Below are 17,849 nucleotides of genomic sequence, written 5' to 3' on the forward strand. Positions count from 1 at the left end.
CATCTGCTTATAGAAGCAGTAGAAATTATTAAGTACAAACATCCAAAAATGAGAGTGTGCAATATACTTCTTACTTTGCAGCATGTTTTAACACCATGGTAAATTGTTGTTTTTCAATTTTAAAAATTTACTATCTGAAAAACATTTTCCAGCAAACATATAAGTAGCAGTTTTAAGGTGAGGGCAGAGGGTCCTGTATCTATACAGCACAGGATTTATTATCCACAAGCTTGACTGGCAAACTTCCTCCATTTGTTTCTGTAAAATTTCCACAAAAGCACAGACATTACATAATGGGTAAACACTGCAAGTTTTTTTTTAGAGAGGCAGGCTTGTAGGTCAGAGGTTAATGTCTGGATGACAGTGAAGATACAGATAAGCACAGTAAGCAAAAAATCTCCCTCTGAATAGCCTATATGTGGTAGTTCTTTGCAATCTTGAATCTGTGGCTTCTCTTGAGGAATTTCCTTGTTTGCTTAACCTATTTATTGACCAGGGGAGTAATGGAGATGGTTTATTCTATGATACTTGGAAATGGTGGAAGGGACTGAAAAAAAACCTCATCTTGGGAAACAGCATTTGAAATTGTTTTAATAGTGGAGTGAAAAATAAGCTTCTTCCTACTTTATATTAAGAGTGCAACTATGGGTATAAAGGAAACCTAGTCATTAGCAACTGGATACACCAGTACTGGACAGAGAATAGGAATGAAGGACAAAGTCCCTTCTACTTCTTTCCCCACTCCTTTCACTTTTCACCCTTGGGTGAGGCTGAAAGCCAGTACACAGCTCTTCTTTGATTGAGGGTAGAGAGTCCAGAAAGCTTGTATGCTTTTGTCATCCAGAGAAACCAGTAGTTAAGAGATTAATTGATGGTAAAATGTCCTAAAATGTTGCTTTAGTTTGCCACATGAGTTATTGGTGTGGCAGGTGGTTGCACAGGGACCACTGGTTGCCTGTCACTTGCATCAAGATAAGAGTGTGTTGTGGGCTAAGTTTAGGCAGGAATCAGAACTTGTAGTTTTACAGCTTTAAGTATGGGGTGTGTGTGTGTGTGTGTGTGTGTACATACACAAGAGGAGAAGCATCGGAAACTCCAGAAATGTTCACTTAGGATGTGTTTAATTGTAAATCATTCAAATACTAGTGAGGTGTGGCATTCTAACACCCTTGGATGGGTAGACTATGCATACAGTGAGCTACGTTGCTACAATTGTACTCTTTTTCTAGAAAGTTTCCAACTTAGGGTGCAGTCCTATGGATTGTGCCCTGGGTGCTCATAAACCCCCGAACTCGTAGGCTTATAAGTATCCTATGCAGGATACTCACGGCTGCCTCTCTGCATTTTAGCTATTGGAGGTTTCAGGGAGGAGGAGGGAAGGAGACTGGGGTGCCCATATGAAAGATAGTAGGAATGCTGCCCTGGTCTCCTGCCCTTCCCTTCCCTGGCAACGCCCTCTTCTTCCCATCTCTGTGCTCCATTTTACAAGTGCAGAGAAGCAGCCAGCCTGGTTCTCTCTGCACCAGCTACAAGGGGGAGGGGGCAGGAAACGCAGGTTCCTGGCTCCAAGCTTGGAGCCCTGTCTATGAGCTCAGAGCCAGGAAACCGAAAGATCCTATGTCCCCCAGATGCTGTATAGGGAACATAGAATTGTTCCCTTAATGTGTTAAGTGAGCATAGGTGAGTTAAAGTGTGGCTTATGAAAATCTGTACACATAAAAATAGTCATTACCAAGGTTTTTTGGGGGCGGGGTGGTGTTGGTTGGAATAGCAGATAGAAGATTAGAAAAAAGAGAAGAAATATTTAGAGATCTTCAGAATGAAGAAAAATCATTGACCAGAAGGCTGAAGAGAGAGAAACCCTTTTATGCCTGTGCAAAACATGCCTTTGCGTATGCACAGAATCGTTGGCAATGTGCAATATAATCTAGAGTCTCCTTCCTTGTTTGCCACATGGAAGCAGAAACCTGGAATATCTTACAAACTGCACCTGCCTTGTATCCAGTTCACAATGCAATCCACACTCGATGTGTACTTAAGGGAAGGTCTGCTGCTCAGTAGTAGAGCATATAAAAGATCCCAGGTTCAATTCCTGGCATCTCCAGGTAGGGCTGGGAAAGGCTCCTGCCTGAAACCTTAGAGAGCCACTGTCAGTGTAGGCAGTACTGAGCCAAATGGACCAATGGTCCAACTTTGTATAGGGGAAGCTTCCTGTGTTCCTGATGTGCCACTGCTGAATACACATTTGGCAACACTTTTGGTAGTATGGTACATGTAGAATAAAGGAAGTGTTGAAGACATGGTAGGACAATTGATTACTTTATCAAACAAACAGCTCTGTGTTGATCTGTTCAGCCCATGTTCAATATGCCAGTTTTGTGATATGAATTGGTACTCTCCTACTTCAAGTTCAAGTAGCTCTGGCTGAATGAAACAATGTTGAGTGGGATGTTAACATTTCTCTTTCAGAGCCTTTTAAATACTGCAAGTGTTCAGATAAGATTTTAAGTACTTTTAAAGTGACATTTGTATGGGATAATTTATCAAGAGAAATCTTTTTCAGTAGTTGGTTAAAAATAGTAATCATATAGTGGCACTATTGTTGCTACCATTACTGAAAGTGGTGATAGCAGGAGATGAAAAAAAATAAAATCTGAAAAATTTACTTGGAACTTAAGACTTTTGGAAAATCATATTTGCAACACAGGTCTCTTTTATTTAGTTACTAGCTGATATGCCCAGCATTGCCCGGGATATAATTTTGTCATAGGCACTATTTTTTGAAACACATTAGGTTTACGCTTCTCGGGAAGGCCCCATAAGGAAGGTGAAAAGTTGAATCCACCAGACTTGATTAAAAAAGCACAACAATTATAATGAGCAGATTGAATAAAAAACACTACTAAAAATGCAAGAGACTGAGTCTGTAAGCACAACTGCAATATAATCCACATGGAATCTCATACCACTATTAAAATGTTCAACAGAGGCTTCCTTGCTGGATATTGCAGGAACAGGGGAGAGAAACTAAATGCTCTCCACAGTGAGAAAAGAAACCATGAGTAAAGGGGAGGGAACAAACGGTAGCCAGCCAATCCAAGGTGAAGGAAGTCAGTGTGAATGGGAGAGAGACCAATAGAATGAAAGATGGCCAATAGGATGACTGGTAGATGAAATCAGAAACCTGGCCTGTACCATGATTGAGAGGGTGTACTTGTTAGTAAGGGAAAGTATAAACAAAGTAATAATGTAACCCAGTGACTCCTGTCATACACTCCAGCAAGTGAAAATGTGAACTAAAAGCGGCAGCAACTCTAGGGCCCAAATGACAGGCTCAGTAGCCCCTGCAGTGTGATTAGGCCCAGGGCAGCTCCCCCTTATGCCTTGTCTTGCAGACGGCCCTGCAGCCAGCCACAAATACACAAACCCAAAAATCTTCAATTCAGCTACATGTAAAACTCCACTATCTTGCCCTTCATTTTGCAATTGCCTTCTCAATTCCCCCCAGTTCACTCTTTTATGAATAAAGCCCTAAGTCTCCAATCCACTGTGTCATTCCAGCCCCTCAGACAGGCGAGCACACACCACACCACATTTCACATTAGTGTTAATCACATACTACTGACAGATACATCTGGCACTGAAAGGGGTAAACATATTTAACACTAGCTTGCTTGCTTGCTTGCTGGATATTACAGGAAGAGGGGAGAGAAACTAAATGCTCTGCACAGTCAGACAAGAAACCATGAGTAAAGGGGAGGGAACAAACGGCAGCCAGCCAATCCAAGGTGAAGGAAGTCAGAGTGAATGGGAGAGAGACCTTTATTTATTTATTTATTTATTGCATTTATACCCCGCCTTTCTCCCTCTCGCAAGGAACTCAAGGCAGCTTACATTCTCCTCCTCCTCCTCACCGTTGTATCCTCACAACAACAACCCTGTGAGGTAGGTTGGGCTGAGAGTCTGTGACTGGCCCAAAGTCACCCAGTGAGCTTCCATGGCCAAGTGGGGACTAGAACCCGGATCTCCCGGCTCCCAGTCTGTCACTCTCACCACTACACCACACTGGCTCTCATAGAATGAAAGATGACCAATAGGATGACTCATAGCTGAAATCAGAAACCTGTACCATGATTGAGAGGGTGTACTTGTTAGTAAGGGAAAGTATAAACAAAGTAATAATGTAACCCAGTGACTCCTGTCATACACTCTGGCAAGTGAGAATGTGAAGTAAAAGGGGCAGCAACTGTAGGGCCCAAATGGCAGGCTCAGTGGGCCCCTACAGTGTGATTACACCCAGAGCAGCTCCCCCTTATTCCCTGTGTTACAGACAGCCCTGCAGCCAGCCACAAGCACACAAACCCACACACAATTTTTGACTTTTATATATATAGATTTTATTTGTTATTTAATTATGTATTTAACTGAAGCCCAACAAGAAAAAGGGAAAAAATGCAAGTTTACCCAGGTGTTTTGTGTGTGCATTAATCATAAAACATTATATACATCATAACAGTTTATCCATGGTTCTGTAATGAAAGTCTTAACTTTCTCCTAATTTCACGTGCACAGCAGCAATATATTTGTAGTGCAGAAATAAGTCATTTTTGTGGCATTAGATCACAGAGGCATTGTGAAAAGAGGAGTGAGCATTATTTAAATACTCCACACTGAGGTAAAAAATACCCTGGTACCTCAGGCACAATACATTTATTTGAAAGTGCATTTTGGTTATTTCAGTGGAACTTAGACATGTGTGCATTTCAGATTGCAGCTTAGTGATTATGCCACTTGCCCTAGGTGATTGCTTACTGTTCCTTATCTCTCTCTGAGTTATAACCACACTATTATTAAAGTTCAGTGCAAATTCATGGCTTAAAAGAATGTAATCAACCACAGTGTGTATGTGATTGCAAGGGAAGTATTAGGTTAGTAAGCTCCTATGATAGAGCATATACAGCTTTTCCCCAGTGCCCTGATAACTAGTCTCACCCCAAAATGGGAGTTCTAGAAAAGTATCTAAACATGGGACTGAGCTTCATGCAACCTGCTGCAAATATTTCATGTATTTTCATTGAGGGGGTACATAAACTCAGGAAATGCTTTCATAGTCTTGCTGTAAATGGTTTTTCCCATAGTGGTAGAAGCATGTATGGAAATTCCTGTACTATTTTTGTCATGTCTTCCACACAAATATCTTGGCACTTAGCATGTTCTCTTTTTCAGAGGGATGCAGCATGTACCCATCCTTCAAGCTACATCTGAGCCAAGTGAAAAATCGTATAAGCGTACCCAGGCCCTCCACCCCAAAAGTGTGTACCTATGAGCTACAAATGTGCCCTATATTTAATCTAGACTCCCTAGATTAAACTAGTTTAATCTACAAAACCCAAATTCACATCCACAACCGCATTGCCTGCCCTTGCACAGTTGTTACACAGGTGCCCTATACCATTTGAAATAAGAAATCTATCTATCTATTTATTTATTTTTAATTACATTTCTATACTTCCCAATAGCCAAAGCTCTCTGGGCAGTTCACAAAAATTATATTCCATAATATATATTTTCAAAAGAGTGTTTCCTTACCTGTGGAAACACATATTTTATCACCTGCCTTACAGGAAAGGAGGCCAAGGAATAACAGCCTTTACTATTTTCACGTTTCCTCTGCTACTGTTTATTTTCCTGTGCAATGCCTGACTAAAATGTTTGCTTAATGTTGTCTAACGACTCACCTTCCCCAGACAGCACTTAAGCATGGCTTGAAAGAACTCTACATCTGCTTTGTTCTCCTTTTTGCAAATGAACTAAAGTTTCCCCTATTTAAGAGTAGGATGCTCATATTAACTCAGTGAAGAGAAACGGATGGCTTTTAAAGGATTTATTATGTTTACAGACCTACTCATTTGTCAAAGTGACTCTGCTTTATAATTTATCCTGTTTCCAAATGAGAGAAAAGAGGCAGGGCGGGGATTTAGCAAGGTCATTTCATTGCTTGTAAGAGCTTTGATTTCCCTACAGATGCCTTGTGTGCAAAAAAAAAAAAAATCCCATTTTGGTTTGGTTTCTGTAATTATGTGTTTTTTAAAATAAAATAAAAATTAAAGGCTGTCAGTTTTATTTCCATCATAAATATTACTCATGAAGCTTGAATGCTTTGATAATGAAACTCTTCATAACTTCCAAGAAATACGAAGCACAGTTTGGGGGTTTCTAACATCCTTCCTGAGGTTGTCATTTGGAGGAGAACTCGTTTGGAGTGACTCACGCGGTGTGCTGTTAAAAGACTGGAAGGAGAGAGAGGTGAGATGGAGAAGATACTGAAAAATATACCCATATGCAAAAATACGTCTGTCAAATAAGGGTCATTAGGCAGGACCAGCCCAATCATGCCAAGCAGCCCAAGCAATCCCATGGGGCAATATTATTAGGGGTACCAGTGAAGTAACTGATAGTTTGTGTGCCACTGCCCTCCACAGAATACCCTGTTTATGATTGAACATGGAGTAGCAAAATGTCTCTGTCTTGCCCTGAGTTTATAGGCTTCAGTTTTCGCATGTTTGACTCCTGAACTTTTCAGCATTAACTCTTTTAAAAATCGTAATCAAAAGAATGCAAATCCTGAAATAATCATGTACTGCTTTTAGCATTTCTGGGTTTTGTAGAGCTGCTGGCTACTCCTTGTTTATAATTTTAGTGACAATTTAACTCTGTGTTCAAGGTTTTATTCACCTGAATTAAATATCAGGATTAGCCTAAGTGTCAGTGTCAAAGCAGGACAAGTAGCTGTCCAGAATGCTCAAGTGTGGCAGGGAGAAAAATTCCAGTAAGGCCTAGTTCACCACTGCTGCTGCCTCTGCTGTAACTGATGTGGATAATGGCTCCTTGCTGGCATCTTAATTATCCATCAAGAGAGAGAGAGCAAGGACAGAGGAGCAGAAAGGAATGCTGACCTCATCTCCTATGCTGGTGGGGCTTAGTCCTTCCCCATCCTGCTCCTGGGCAATGAAGCCCAAGGTACCAGGCTACAGAACCAGTAGAGCACTGGCCTCATTGTTTAGTAAACAGCAAAAGCCCCAATAGGCCATAGGGCCAGGTTGGGGTTTTGTGAAGGCTCAAGAGAAGCATGAGGAGCTGGGAAGGTTTGAGCTTCCTACAAGCTGCAAAAAAGAGCACATATGGCCAGTTTGCTTAGAGCTTTCTAAACTCTGCTTCAGAATGTTGCTTCATATCATGACTTGCTGGGTTCTGAAAAGAATTCAGAATCTCTGTTGAACCAGGGTATATTAAGCTGTGTGTAAGTGGGGATATTTACAACACTGGTTCAGTATAACCAATAGAGCCCCAAAAGCCATTATAAGTGTCAACTTTTGTTGACTTTGTCCATATAAAAATAGCAATGTAAATTGGTCCTTAGCTGGAAAGTTGCCAAGAAAAGTACACATTCTATTCCCATGGCAATGGTTATCATGTTAGTAAAGACCAAATATTTGAACAGGCCCAAAGCAAATCCTGTGAATGTTTTAGTCTTTCCACTGTTGTGTGATGACGGGATTATAGCATTCATAAAACGTGTAGTACATCTTTCCTGGGACTGTATGACTTCTGAATGAAATGGAGAGAAATTAGTGGTTGTGGAAAGTTAGCATGCTACAGAGAAGGATTCTAACCTAGCCTTCCTGACATGCTAGATTTCTGTATGCAGGGAGGTTGGGTGATGGTGGTTCCCCCCCTCCTTAATGTGCTGGAGTGTTCCAATGTGTGATTTGCTCATCTGCATCCTGAAGGACAGAACCATTTATCTACCCCTTCACAGATCCAGCTATACAATTTGGGCCAATTTGGACCGATCCATTCCTTATACGTGTTGCAATGCACATAGCAATAAAGAGTTTTCTAAGTCCCCAACAAGGCTTCCATTGTTAGTTAAATTGTTGATATTGCTAGTGGTTGCTTTCAGAACTGTTTACCTCTGCGCTATTTCCAGAGTCTTTCTCCGCCCCTCACCCCAATTTCCATTCTTGGTCCTTCTTTCAGCATTAAGCAGATCTGTGGCAATGATAATAATAAATACAGCTACTACATTGATAGTTGGTCCTTTTTTTAATCATCATTAGTTTACCCTGCTTACAGTGGCTCAGTGTTAGTAGACCCATCTGCATAAACTGTTGGCCAAAACAAAACGAAAGCCTATGCTTGCACCATTTATATTTCTTCCAAATCTGATTTATTTATTTTAGATATTTAAAATTACTGTTCATTGTGCTTTGCCTCATTTAAGTACTGGTAATTCCTTCTGCTAATACTATAAACACTAAATTTTAGAATGTTGCCAAAATTGCTGTTAATAATAATTATTTATTATTACTAACAGCTTAAGTTATTATTTAGGATTATTACTAATGGCTTCCTAAGATTCCCCCTGAGGAAATTACACTGCTGCTTGGTATAATTATTTCTTACCACCATGTTCTGAGCTTTTCTGAGGACTGACAGAGCATACTTCTTTGGGAGCATAAGGTAAACCGGGAAAGGAAACTATACTACCATTATACTCCTGAAAGAACTTTACAATAAGATGGGAAACGTACCAGAAAAAATGTAAGCAGATTTTTGACACACTAAGGCTACAAACCTAAAATGAATATCAGGGGTTATAAGCTGCAGCAGAAGCTCCACTAAACCAGCAGAATGCAAGATATGCCGCCACCATGACAAATATCCTGGCAGAGTGGCTAAAATGGGGTGGAGCCATGACTGGGATGTGGGTGGCATGGGAGGAACACACACTGTATTCTGTACCCCATTCAGTCCATGGTCATGCCCTCGTTGATGGCACAACTTTATATCAGTCTTAGACCTAATGAAAAGTATCTCCCTTCCATTAACTTTAATGTGAGGGGATTTTTTTTAAAGCAACCCTCACATTGACAACTTCCCCACCTGCATCAACATAACAAAGCACAGGTTACGGCGTAACTGCACCCAATCACAGCACACCGCCAATATATAAACCTCACACAGTTCGCTCATAAATCAGTTGCTAGGGTGCACAGTGTGGGGCTATACCACTCTGGCCTCATGTCATGCACACTCATCTCACAAGGGGAATTATGGCGAGAACAAGCATTATCATCATCATGCTTATTTGTATGCCACTATTCCTAATTATACTCAAAAGTGGCTTACAAAAAGAATAAATCAATATAGGTAGAACAAAAACACAGATATAAATCTGTCAGACACATTTCAAATACAATATCCACATTACAAGCTAATAGAGACATCACAATTAAAGTTTCCCTAAATGTATGAAAACACATTTATTTCATAAATAAAAGTTATCTTTAACATGTACCTGGGTGTAGGGGACTCTCCAGTCTTTCCTGCTGTGGGCTTATAACTTGGATTCAAACCTTGAACTCCTTGCATTTAAGATGTGAGCTATTCTACTCTGTGACTAGGTGTTGAGGTTAGGGTTGTGAGGAGATGAACACCCAATTCTGTGTCTGATTCCTGTTTGTGCTGCTGTGGCTAAGTAGTTAAGGAACTATTTTGTGGAACTTGCAGTCTATGTTTGAGTCCCAGGAGCTCCACGTATTTTGCCTTTGAGATGACATTTGTTTTTCACCAGGCCTGCAAAACATATGTGGGGGCATGTTCCCCTATGCCCCTGGTGGGGCTCAACTTCCCATTTGCTGCTTCCCAACACCTGTGCCCTATGGAGTGAGCCACTGGAGGCTGCTATAGTCAGTGTGCATCTGTGGCTGCCCTTGTAGCATGCCCTGGTCCCTTGGCTGCTTAGCAAAATTGTGTTTCCTCCCCAGATGGGTCTTGGACCCTTGTCCCAAGAGGGCTATCTGTGGTCTCTGCAAATGTCCTGCCCACGGAGCTATGATGTGTGTCTCCTCCTTCCTCCCCTTTGTGTGTGTTGTGCCCATAAAACAGTACTTGTGAGGAGCATAAGGTGATTCACGAGTGGCATTCGGCCTGCCCTAGTGGGGGTTGTACTCCTGAAAGATCAGGCATGCATCTTTGGGGTGCTCCTGGATCCATCACTGTCACTTGAGGCCAGGTGGCCTTGGTGGCCAGGAGCATCTTTTATCACCTTAAGTTGATATACCAGCTGCGACCCTATCTGGACAGAGATAACCTGGCAACAGTTATCCATGCTCTGGTAACCTCCCGGTTGGATCACTGCAATGGGTTGTATGTGGGGCTACTTTTGAAGATGGTTCAGAAACGTCATTTCAAAGTAGAGCTGGTAGGTTATTAACTTGTACTGGCTGGTTTGATCGTGTGATGCCAGTGCTTTGTCAGCTGCGCTGGCTTCCAGTCTGTTTCCAAGCCCAATTCAAAGTGTTGGTGTTGACCTTCAAAGCCCTAAACGGCTTGGGACCAGAGTATCTAAAGACATGTCTCCACCTGCATATACGTGCCTGTACACTTAGGTTCCCCAGGTGCCCCTGCCAAAGGAAACTAGAAAGGTGGCAGCAGGAGAGAGGGTCTTTTCAGTGGTAGCACCCCACTTACGGAATAAAGTCCCCAAAGAGCTTTGCCTGGCACCTCCATTGTTATCTTTTTGGCTTTCTTTTCTCCTAGGCATTTTAGAGACCTAGTTCTAGGTTATTATGGCTGTTTTATCAATCCCTGTGCTGTTTATTTTTTTGCATTGTATTGTATTTTATTCTTTTAAATATTTGTGTTATATTTTACATTTTTAACTATTCTGTGGCATTTTTAGTTTTTTAACTGTTGCTAATCTGCCCAGAGAACATTAGTTATTTGGCAGATTAGAAATGTAATAAATACAAATAAAATAAATAACTGGAGGAGTGTCTAGGCTATGTCACTAGGGCTGATGGAGTGGAGGTGTTGTGGCATCGTCTTGTGCATTGTCTGTGTGGCAGTGCAATGGACATATCTCCATTGTTGTGAGTTCCATCTGTCCCAGCTAGCATGGCCAATGGCCAGGAATGATGGGAGTTGAAGCCCAGCAATATCTGGAGGTGTCCCACCCCTCCTTTAATGCATCATGTAATTTCAGCACTCCCAATTTTATTGTGTACACAGGGGCCACCTTCTCAGTGAAGCTATGTATAGCAGAGGGGGTGCCTTTTTCCTGCCTCTCACTTCCATAGCTGTGAGTCATTAAAAAGAAAAAAGTGTGGAGGATTGATTGACTCTGAGTTTCAGGTTTGAAAAGTCTACCATCAGTACTACATGTATGACATGAATAGTATTTTCTACCCAGTAGCTGGTACATTTTCCTTCTAGGATGCTGTCAATTTCTCCATCATTACTTGCCTGAACCATCATATGACCCACTCTTGTTGATTGCTACACTCATATCTTTTCTAGTCAACCCAGCAACAAAAGATGGTGGTATAAGACAATTTTTAAAAATCACCTGAACACAACTGATCTAAATAACAAAATATAAAGAAAGAGCAACCTCCCAAATACATCTTCACTATGCATCCATTTTGGCTACATAGGACTAGCAGCCTCAGAAACTCATAAGGACCCCACTTGCACAAAGGAAGGGCAGATTACAGATGTTTTTGAGTAGCTCTTTGGTTTCTCTCATGCCTTTAATCTACAGAGCAAACTGTCAAGTGTGTGTATAATATATCTGTAAAGATGTGTTAGAAAAGGCGGAAGGCTGGGGCTATCCTTGTGATCATCTTTGTTGGAAAATAAATGTATTTTTCGTGTGTGTGTTTTCTTTTTCTTTTCATTTTTAAAAAATTTCTTCAAATGCTTGGCTAACCAAGTGGAAAACAATCTTACTTGGAACTTCTGTATTGTTCCATTGCTGTGACATCACTTTGTATCTATGTTTTATGTCACAGAGAACCCCAGATGCTTGGCTTAGCAAATAGATATTATAGTGTTTATTTCTTTATTTACAGTGCTGTTTCAGTGCAGTGCTGTGTGGAGCAAAAGCTTGGGTTGTGGTTATCAAACATTCTTTATGTTTGCCTAACTTGGAGCTCACGTCCACTTCTAAATTTAACTGAGTTAAGTCTGTCATGCTGAACTCTCCTGTATTCCTAAATTGGTTTGACATGTGTAGACCACATTTGTTTGGATTTTTTCTTTTTCATTAACTGACAAGTTTCTAACTTTCAGTGCACATAGCCCCAAGCAACGCATTATGACTGTTCAACTTCCAATGAGAGTTTTCAGTTAACTTCTCCGTTAATGCAATTTTCTCTGCTGCAAGCCAGCAACCAGGTGGCATTTGGACATTGCAGTAATCAAGCAAAAACCTGAGGGCTTCCAGGGAATGACATGTGTGCTGTGGCAGATATAACCATGGATCGTGCAAGCGGGTTCAGATTGTAGATTAAATCACTGGATGGATCTCTCTGTAGATGGAATGAAGGTTACCACTTCTCCCAGGGGAAAAGAAATAGCAATTGCTCACTTGGATAAGTTACTCAAATGTATGCAAATTGAAAACTATCCATTGGCAAACTTAAAAGTTTTCTCTTTTTTTTTTTTTTAAGGCTGCAGCCCTACAGGGAATGAACTGAAATGTAATAGGTTTCTTGTTTCCTCTCTGAGCGAGAACATAACTTAGAAAAAAGAAAAGAATGCAGACCATCAATGTCTCTTCATTAGTTCTTATTATAGATATACCAACTGAACATTTGACTGCTAAATCTTAACATACTAGACTGTTGCTTCAAAGCACAGATCATCTTTCATTTAATTTGGGGGGGGGGAGTTTTGTTTTTTGGGGGGGGGTTGCTTCCTTGCCTTATTGTGTAGTCTGAGTGTTTGAATGGTTTTGAACTTCAGCATGGTACATGCAGATATTTTTGTCCGACAATCAGTACTTAATTGAATCGGTGTCAAATAGCCCTAAAGACTGAAAAAAGCTTGACTGATTTTGGTCATTAAGCTTTGTAAGGGGGGGGGGGGCAGGGATGCTATTAATTTAGCTGATGTGGATATTAAGCTTTGGCTGTGACACTTCAGGTTAAAGAGCTACCAGTGATATAAAGCCCTCTTTTCTTCTCTTGCTACTTGATTTTGAGTCCCATCAGTGTTCTACCATCACAAATAAATCAAGCGCATTTTGTCACCTTTAGCAGTGTCTGTTTAGCAAAGGCATGTGACTAAACTGACATCAATTCTAAATCATCTAGTCTTGGGGTGAATGGAGGGGGCTGGGAGGTAGAAAACAATAGTCTTCTAGGTCAAATGAGAGGTCTCTGGCATGATGTTGGGAGTGAAATTTTCTCTACACCTAAGTGCATTGGACTTGACCTAGGAACAAATGAAAGCTTTCAAGTTACTAGTTTCTGCTGCCTCCTCCTATTTGGCATGTATAATGGTTAGAAATATATGATCTTCACAGGCCTTATCAGTTTAAAATGGCCTTGTCAAGTTATTGAACTGCCTAGGCTACAGACTGATTAATTGTTATTCACAGACCAGTTAATAGTTACGTTAAAGATTATGGTTGAAAATCCTAATCTTTCACAACCCTTCTGTGGGATCAAGACCCATGAAAAAGTCTGAGGCTCACCATCTAGTCCAAAATCAAATAACAGCTTCTGTCAAAGTAGATGACTTTGTAGATGATACCACCACCCTCAAAGCCCTGTGGTTTTTTTATCTCCATGTTTTTCATTTGTTTAATAGAGACATATATTGCCTCCCTAGGGAAGCCTGTCTGACCCTGACACCATATGCCAGGCCTGCACAGCCGATGGCTTACAAACAACAGGCACCCCTCAGCTGCTCTATGTGTGGCCCAGGGGAGCCCCACTGAGAGTAGTGCCAGGACAGCAATCCCAAGCAGGATTACTGGGCGAAGGAGGAGCTGGATGGGAAGGCTTTAGATGAAGGTGGCAGAGAAGCAGCGATTCTGTTTGGTCTTTAGTCTCTTATTCCCTCAGCAACACCAAAACTGCCTCTCTGTGCACCCTAGCAACCTTGAGCAGGATCATTGGGATGGGGGTGAGGTGTGTATGTGTGTGCGTGCGTGCAAGTGTATATACGTTTGTGTGTGTGTGTGTGCACGCGTGCGCGCACGCACAGACCCCAGCTTACCACCCAGTATCACATGCAGCCCTCGAGGACAAAAAGATTGTGCACCCTTGCCATATACTTTTAAGTGCCAGGTGACAACCTAGCTTTTTCAGAATGTTTTGGGAATGGCTGAACCTTTCTTTCCGTTGCTGTAATTCTGGGTTTTGTCTTTTTCTGCTGCTATATTTTTTCTCTACAGTTCTTTGTTTTGTGTGACGGATGAAATGTTTTGGTTTTAAAATTAATCTCTAAGTTGCTTTGAATTTATAGAGAATAAAAATTGCAGTGGAGCTGTTAGATTTGTCTACTGCTAGTAGTAAGTACCAAAATGGTGTTCTGGGCAGCAGGAGGATGGATCCAAAACCGCCACCCCCACCACAGCATGCCCCTGGATCAACCCCTCAATACTACCTTGCCTAAGGTGCCAAAAAAGGTTGTGATGGTCCTATCACATCCTACCCATGGGTTTCCCACAGGCAAGCTGGCTGGCCACTGTGTGAACACATTGGTGGACTAGATGGACCTTTGGTCTGATCCAGCAGGACTACTCTTATGACTGTGAAAATTTAACAGATGCCAGATTATGCCACATCTGCCGGATGGACAGACTGTGCACACATCATAGGCTTGTGGGTCATGAAAAAAACCTGCTGCGCAGAAGCATCCTGAGGGCCAATCTAAATGTTCCTTCCTTGCCACCAAAAACCTCTGTTTCACACAGGGAGGCAGTGTTTAAATATCCTCATTGTGTATGTTCTGGTCTAACTCTGTGAAGGGATTCAAATGCTAGTCCTGGGGCATTGAATGCTGTCATACAGATTTATACCTGTGACCAGCATGGATTAATTTAAACTTTACTCACTGGCAAATGGGTTGCTCACATGGGAAAGATCTTTTTTTGATGGCAACCGGGGGTAGGGAATAACATCTCCAATGACCCTAGTTTTCAGCTGTGGAGAGAGTAAAAAAAGTGGTACTAGATGTAAAATAAATAAAATAACTAGGGTAAAATACAATCCCCTTCAAACAAATGTACTCAGTGCTAAGTTTAACCTCTATATTTAAAAGCAAATTAAGTATAATGAGCAGCAACATGTAAGTATTGTGGATGAAAGAGAAATGTTGAGACTAGGACATCTGGCTGGTTTACAAAAGCCCTGAGAGAATCATGGGTCATAATACTAGGAGGCCTTGATAGATTAGGGAAGGGACATCAGGTAGAAATACATTATAAAAATAAATAGAGCGATGTTGAAGTTCGTTCTTGGTATCAGTGAAACAATGAGGAAAATTAATTGGTTTTAATTGGTTGTATGTGTTTAATTGTGTTAATTGTTTTTGATTTTATGTTAGATTTTAATGAAGATTTTGTTTTTAATCTGTTTTATTTGTAGTCGCCTTGGGCACCAATTTTTAGCAAAAAGGCAGGATATTAAATACTTACATACATACATTCAAATTGAGGAACAATCTGTGAGAGAACGGTGTATGGCCTGCCACCAACTGTGCAATAACAAACTCTTGGCCCTATGGTCACTCAGTTCTCTCACGCCACATTAGTTCCAAGCCTGCTCATCTAGCTTTTGATTGGGGTTCTGTTGTATGTTTATGTCGAAAGTTAACTTTGCCTTTTGGTGTCCAGATCTCTTGAGCTGCCCCCTCCCGCTCCTCTGTGTCATTTGCTTACATTTCCTCAAAGTGTTGCAGGAAGTTTCCCCAAAAATACTTTGAGTTCACTAGTAAGGATCTGTCTTACTGCTGGTTCCCTTTCCTCCTTTGCCCATTAGGAGAATGTATTGCTTTTATCCATGCCACTGGCATGTGATCTGAAACTAGTTCCATTTAAAAGTAGATGGCCGTGGTGGCTGGGGATGATGGGAGTTGGAGTCCAACACATCTGGAGAGGCGACAGGCTGGGATAAGCTGCTATGGAACTGGCACATCAGGTCTCAACAGCTTCTTTGAGAATAGACATGTTAGCTAAGGGCACAATCCTATGGGTTGTGCCCTGGGTACTCGTAAGCCCCTGAACTCGGAGGCTTACAAGTGTCCTAAGCAGAGAGGCAGTGCCTTGCTCCTGCCTCTGCGTTTTAGCTAGATGGCCAATTTCGCTTATCGGAGGCTGAGGGGAAGGGAACGAGGCTGGGGCAGCAATAGGAAAAGGTGTAAGCCAGCCGCCCTGGTCTCCTCCCCTCTCTGCCCCTAGGAACACCCCCTTTCCCCATCTCTGTGCTCTGTTTACCGAGCAGAGAGAGACAGACGGTGTAGTTCGTGCCGGCTACGATAGGGAGTGCAGTTTCCTTGCTTTGAGCTCAGAGCCCTGTCTTCAGGCACAGAGCCGGGAAACCGAAAAATCGTATGTCCCCCAGATGCTGTTTAGGGGACATACGATTGCTCCCTCCATGGGCCTAACTCAACCTCATTTGAAGACTGTAACCAGCATCTTTAGTTTTCTGCATAAACTGTGATTTATCATTGTGTGTGTGCATCTCTTATTTCTTCAGTAAACACCATGTACTTGGGAAGCGAAGAGATGAGGATGATCCTAGAGAAAGACAGTGCTACTATAAGACATCACTTAAAGAAGGTAATCCTTTACTTTTCACAGTTTTCATCAATTACCCACTTGCAGCTACTATGCTGCTATGCTTTTCAGAATCCAAACAGTACTATTCCGATCTCCAGTTTTGTGTGGCTGGTCTGCATGTGTTTATTTAAAAGATAGCATGTATCTCACCTTATCTTGTAATATTCAATATCACAGCATTAACATATAAAATACAATAATATCACAACATTAAAATAACAAAGTAACACAAATATCCAACAGCCTCAAGATAGGTTAAGTAAAAGTCTAAATATTTAGAATATTGGGGGGGGGGGGAGTTATGTTTTAAAATTTATTTACATTATTTGTATACCATCTATTAACCAAAACAAAAAATTATCTGGGTGCTTTACTGTTAAAAGCTGCAAACATAAAATCTGAAACACATTTGTGAAACGTATTAAAACATATTAAAATCAGAATAAAACCAAGACAAAAAGCAATTTTGATGTAAATATAAATATCTATATCCATTAGCCATTATACTGTATTACTCATTTATAAAAAATCTGGGGGAGCCAGCCTAATCAAAAAGGCCTTTATACAACTTTCTGAGTATCAGTATCACTTAGTCTTGGTGGCTCTTAATAGAGAGCCAAAGATTCTGGGCCACCAAGGTGTCTGTTCCCACTCCTCATTATTCTCATCTCTCCTAGAGAAAGGGGAATCTGGAGGATCCTAAAAGGCAGGTGCAGAGTTCATATAGGCAAAGATGATCTTGGAGGCATGCAGGGCCAAAGCCAAGAAGGGCTTTTTAGATTCTATCCAGCACTTTGGAAGCCATGGCATAGCTGGTGCAGCCAATGCAAAACAGGCTGAATATTTTTCTCTCCTCTCTGTGACAGAAAGGAGGTGAGTTGAAGCTTCTGAATGGGTTCAAAGGCAGCTCCACACACAGAACATTACATTTTTACTGGGAATCAGTACTTAATTAAAAGCTGATGTAAGTAGTACCTGAGCTACACTGTAGCATCCTTCTAAACTGTGACTAACCTGCTGTAACAAAGTACTGTTAGGGAGGTCTATCTTCTAACAGTTAAGTGTTCTGTTTGCAAAGACCTGACTGTTTCAATCCTTTCTAGGAGTTTCTCCACCATTTGAAGTATAGTGGATGGTGACCCAGAACATAGCCTTTCTGGCTGGGGCACTGAAGGCTGGAGAACTCCCTCCCAGCAGAGGACGATTTTAC

At 41.4% G+C, this 17,849-nt stretch overlaps 1 protein-coding gene across 3 annotated transcripts in view; it reads left to right on the forward strand.

The window, feature by feature from the left end:
* The window catches only part of LDAH (lipid droplet associated hydrolase), a 144,442-nt gene that overhangs the window by 104,489 nt on the left and 22,104 nt on the right, over nucleotides 1-17,849 (forward strand). For all 3 annotated transcript variants that reach the window (XM_084826513.1, XM_084826512.1, XM_084826511.1), the window contains one exon: nucleotides 16,557-16,639. In XM_084826513.1, the coding sequence (XP_084682639.1) occupies nucleotides 16,557-16,639 (83 nt within the window). The remainder of the gene's footprint in view (nucleotides 1-16,556; nucleotides 16,640-17,849) is intronic.

This window comes from Heloderma suspectum, chromosome 1 (assembly GCF_057233095.1).
Source record: "Heloderma suspectum isolate Gila_16-S chromosome 1, 16-S_ref, whole genome shotgun sequence".
NCBI lineage: Eukaryota > Metazoa > Chordata > Lepidosauria > Squamata > Helodermatidae > Heloderma > Heloderma suspectum.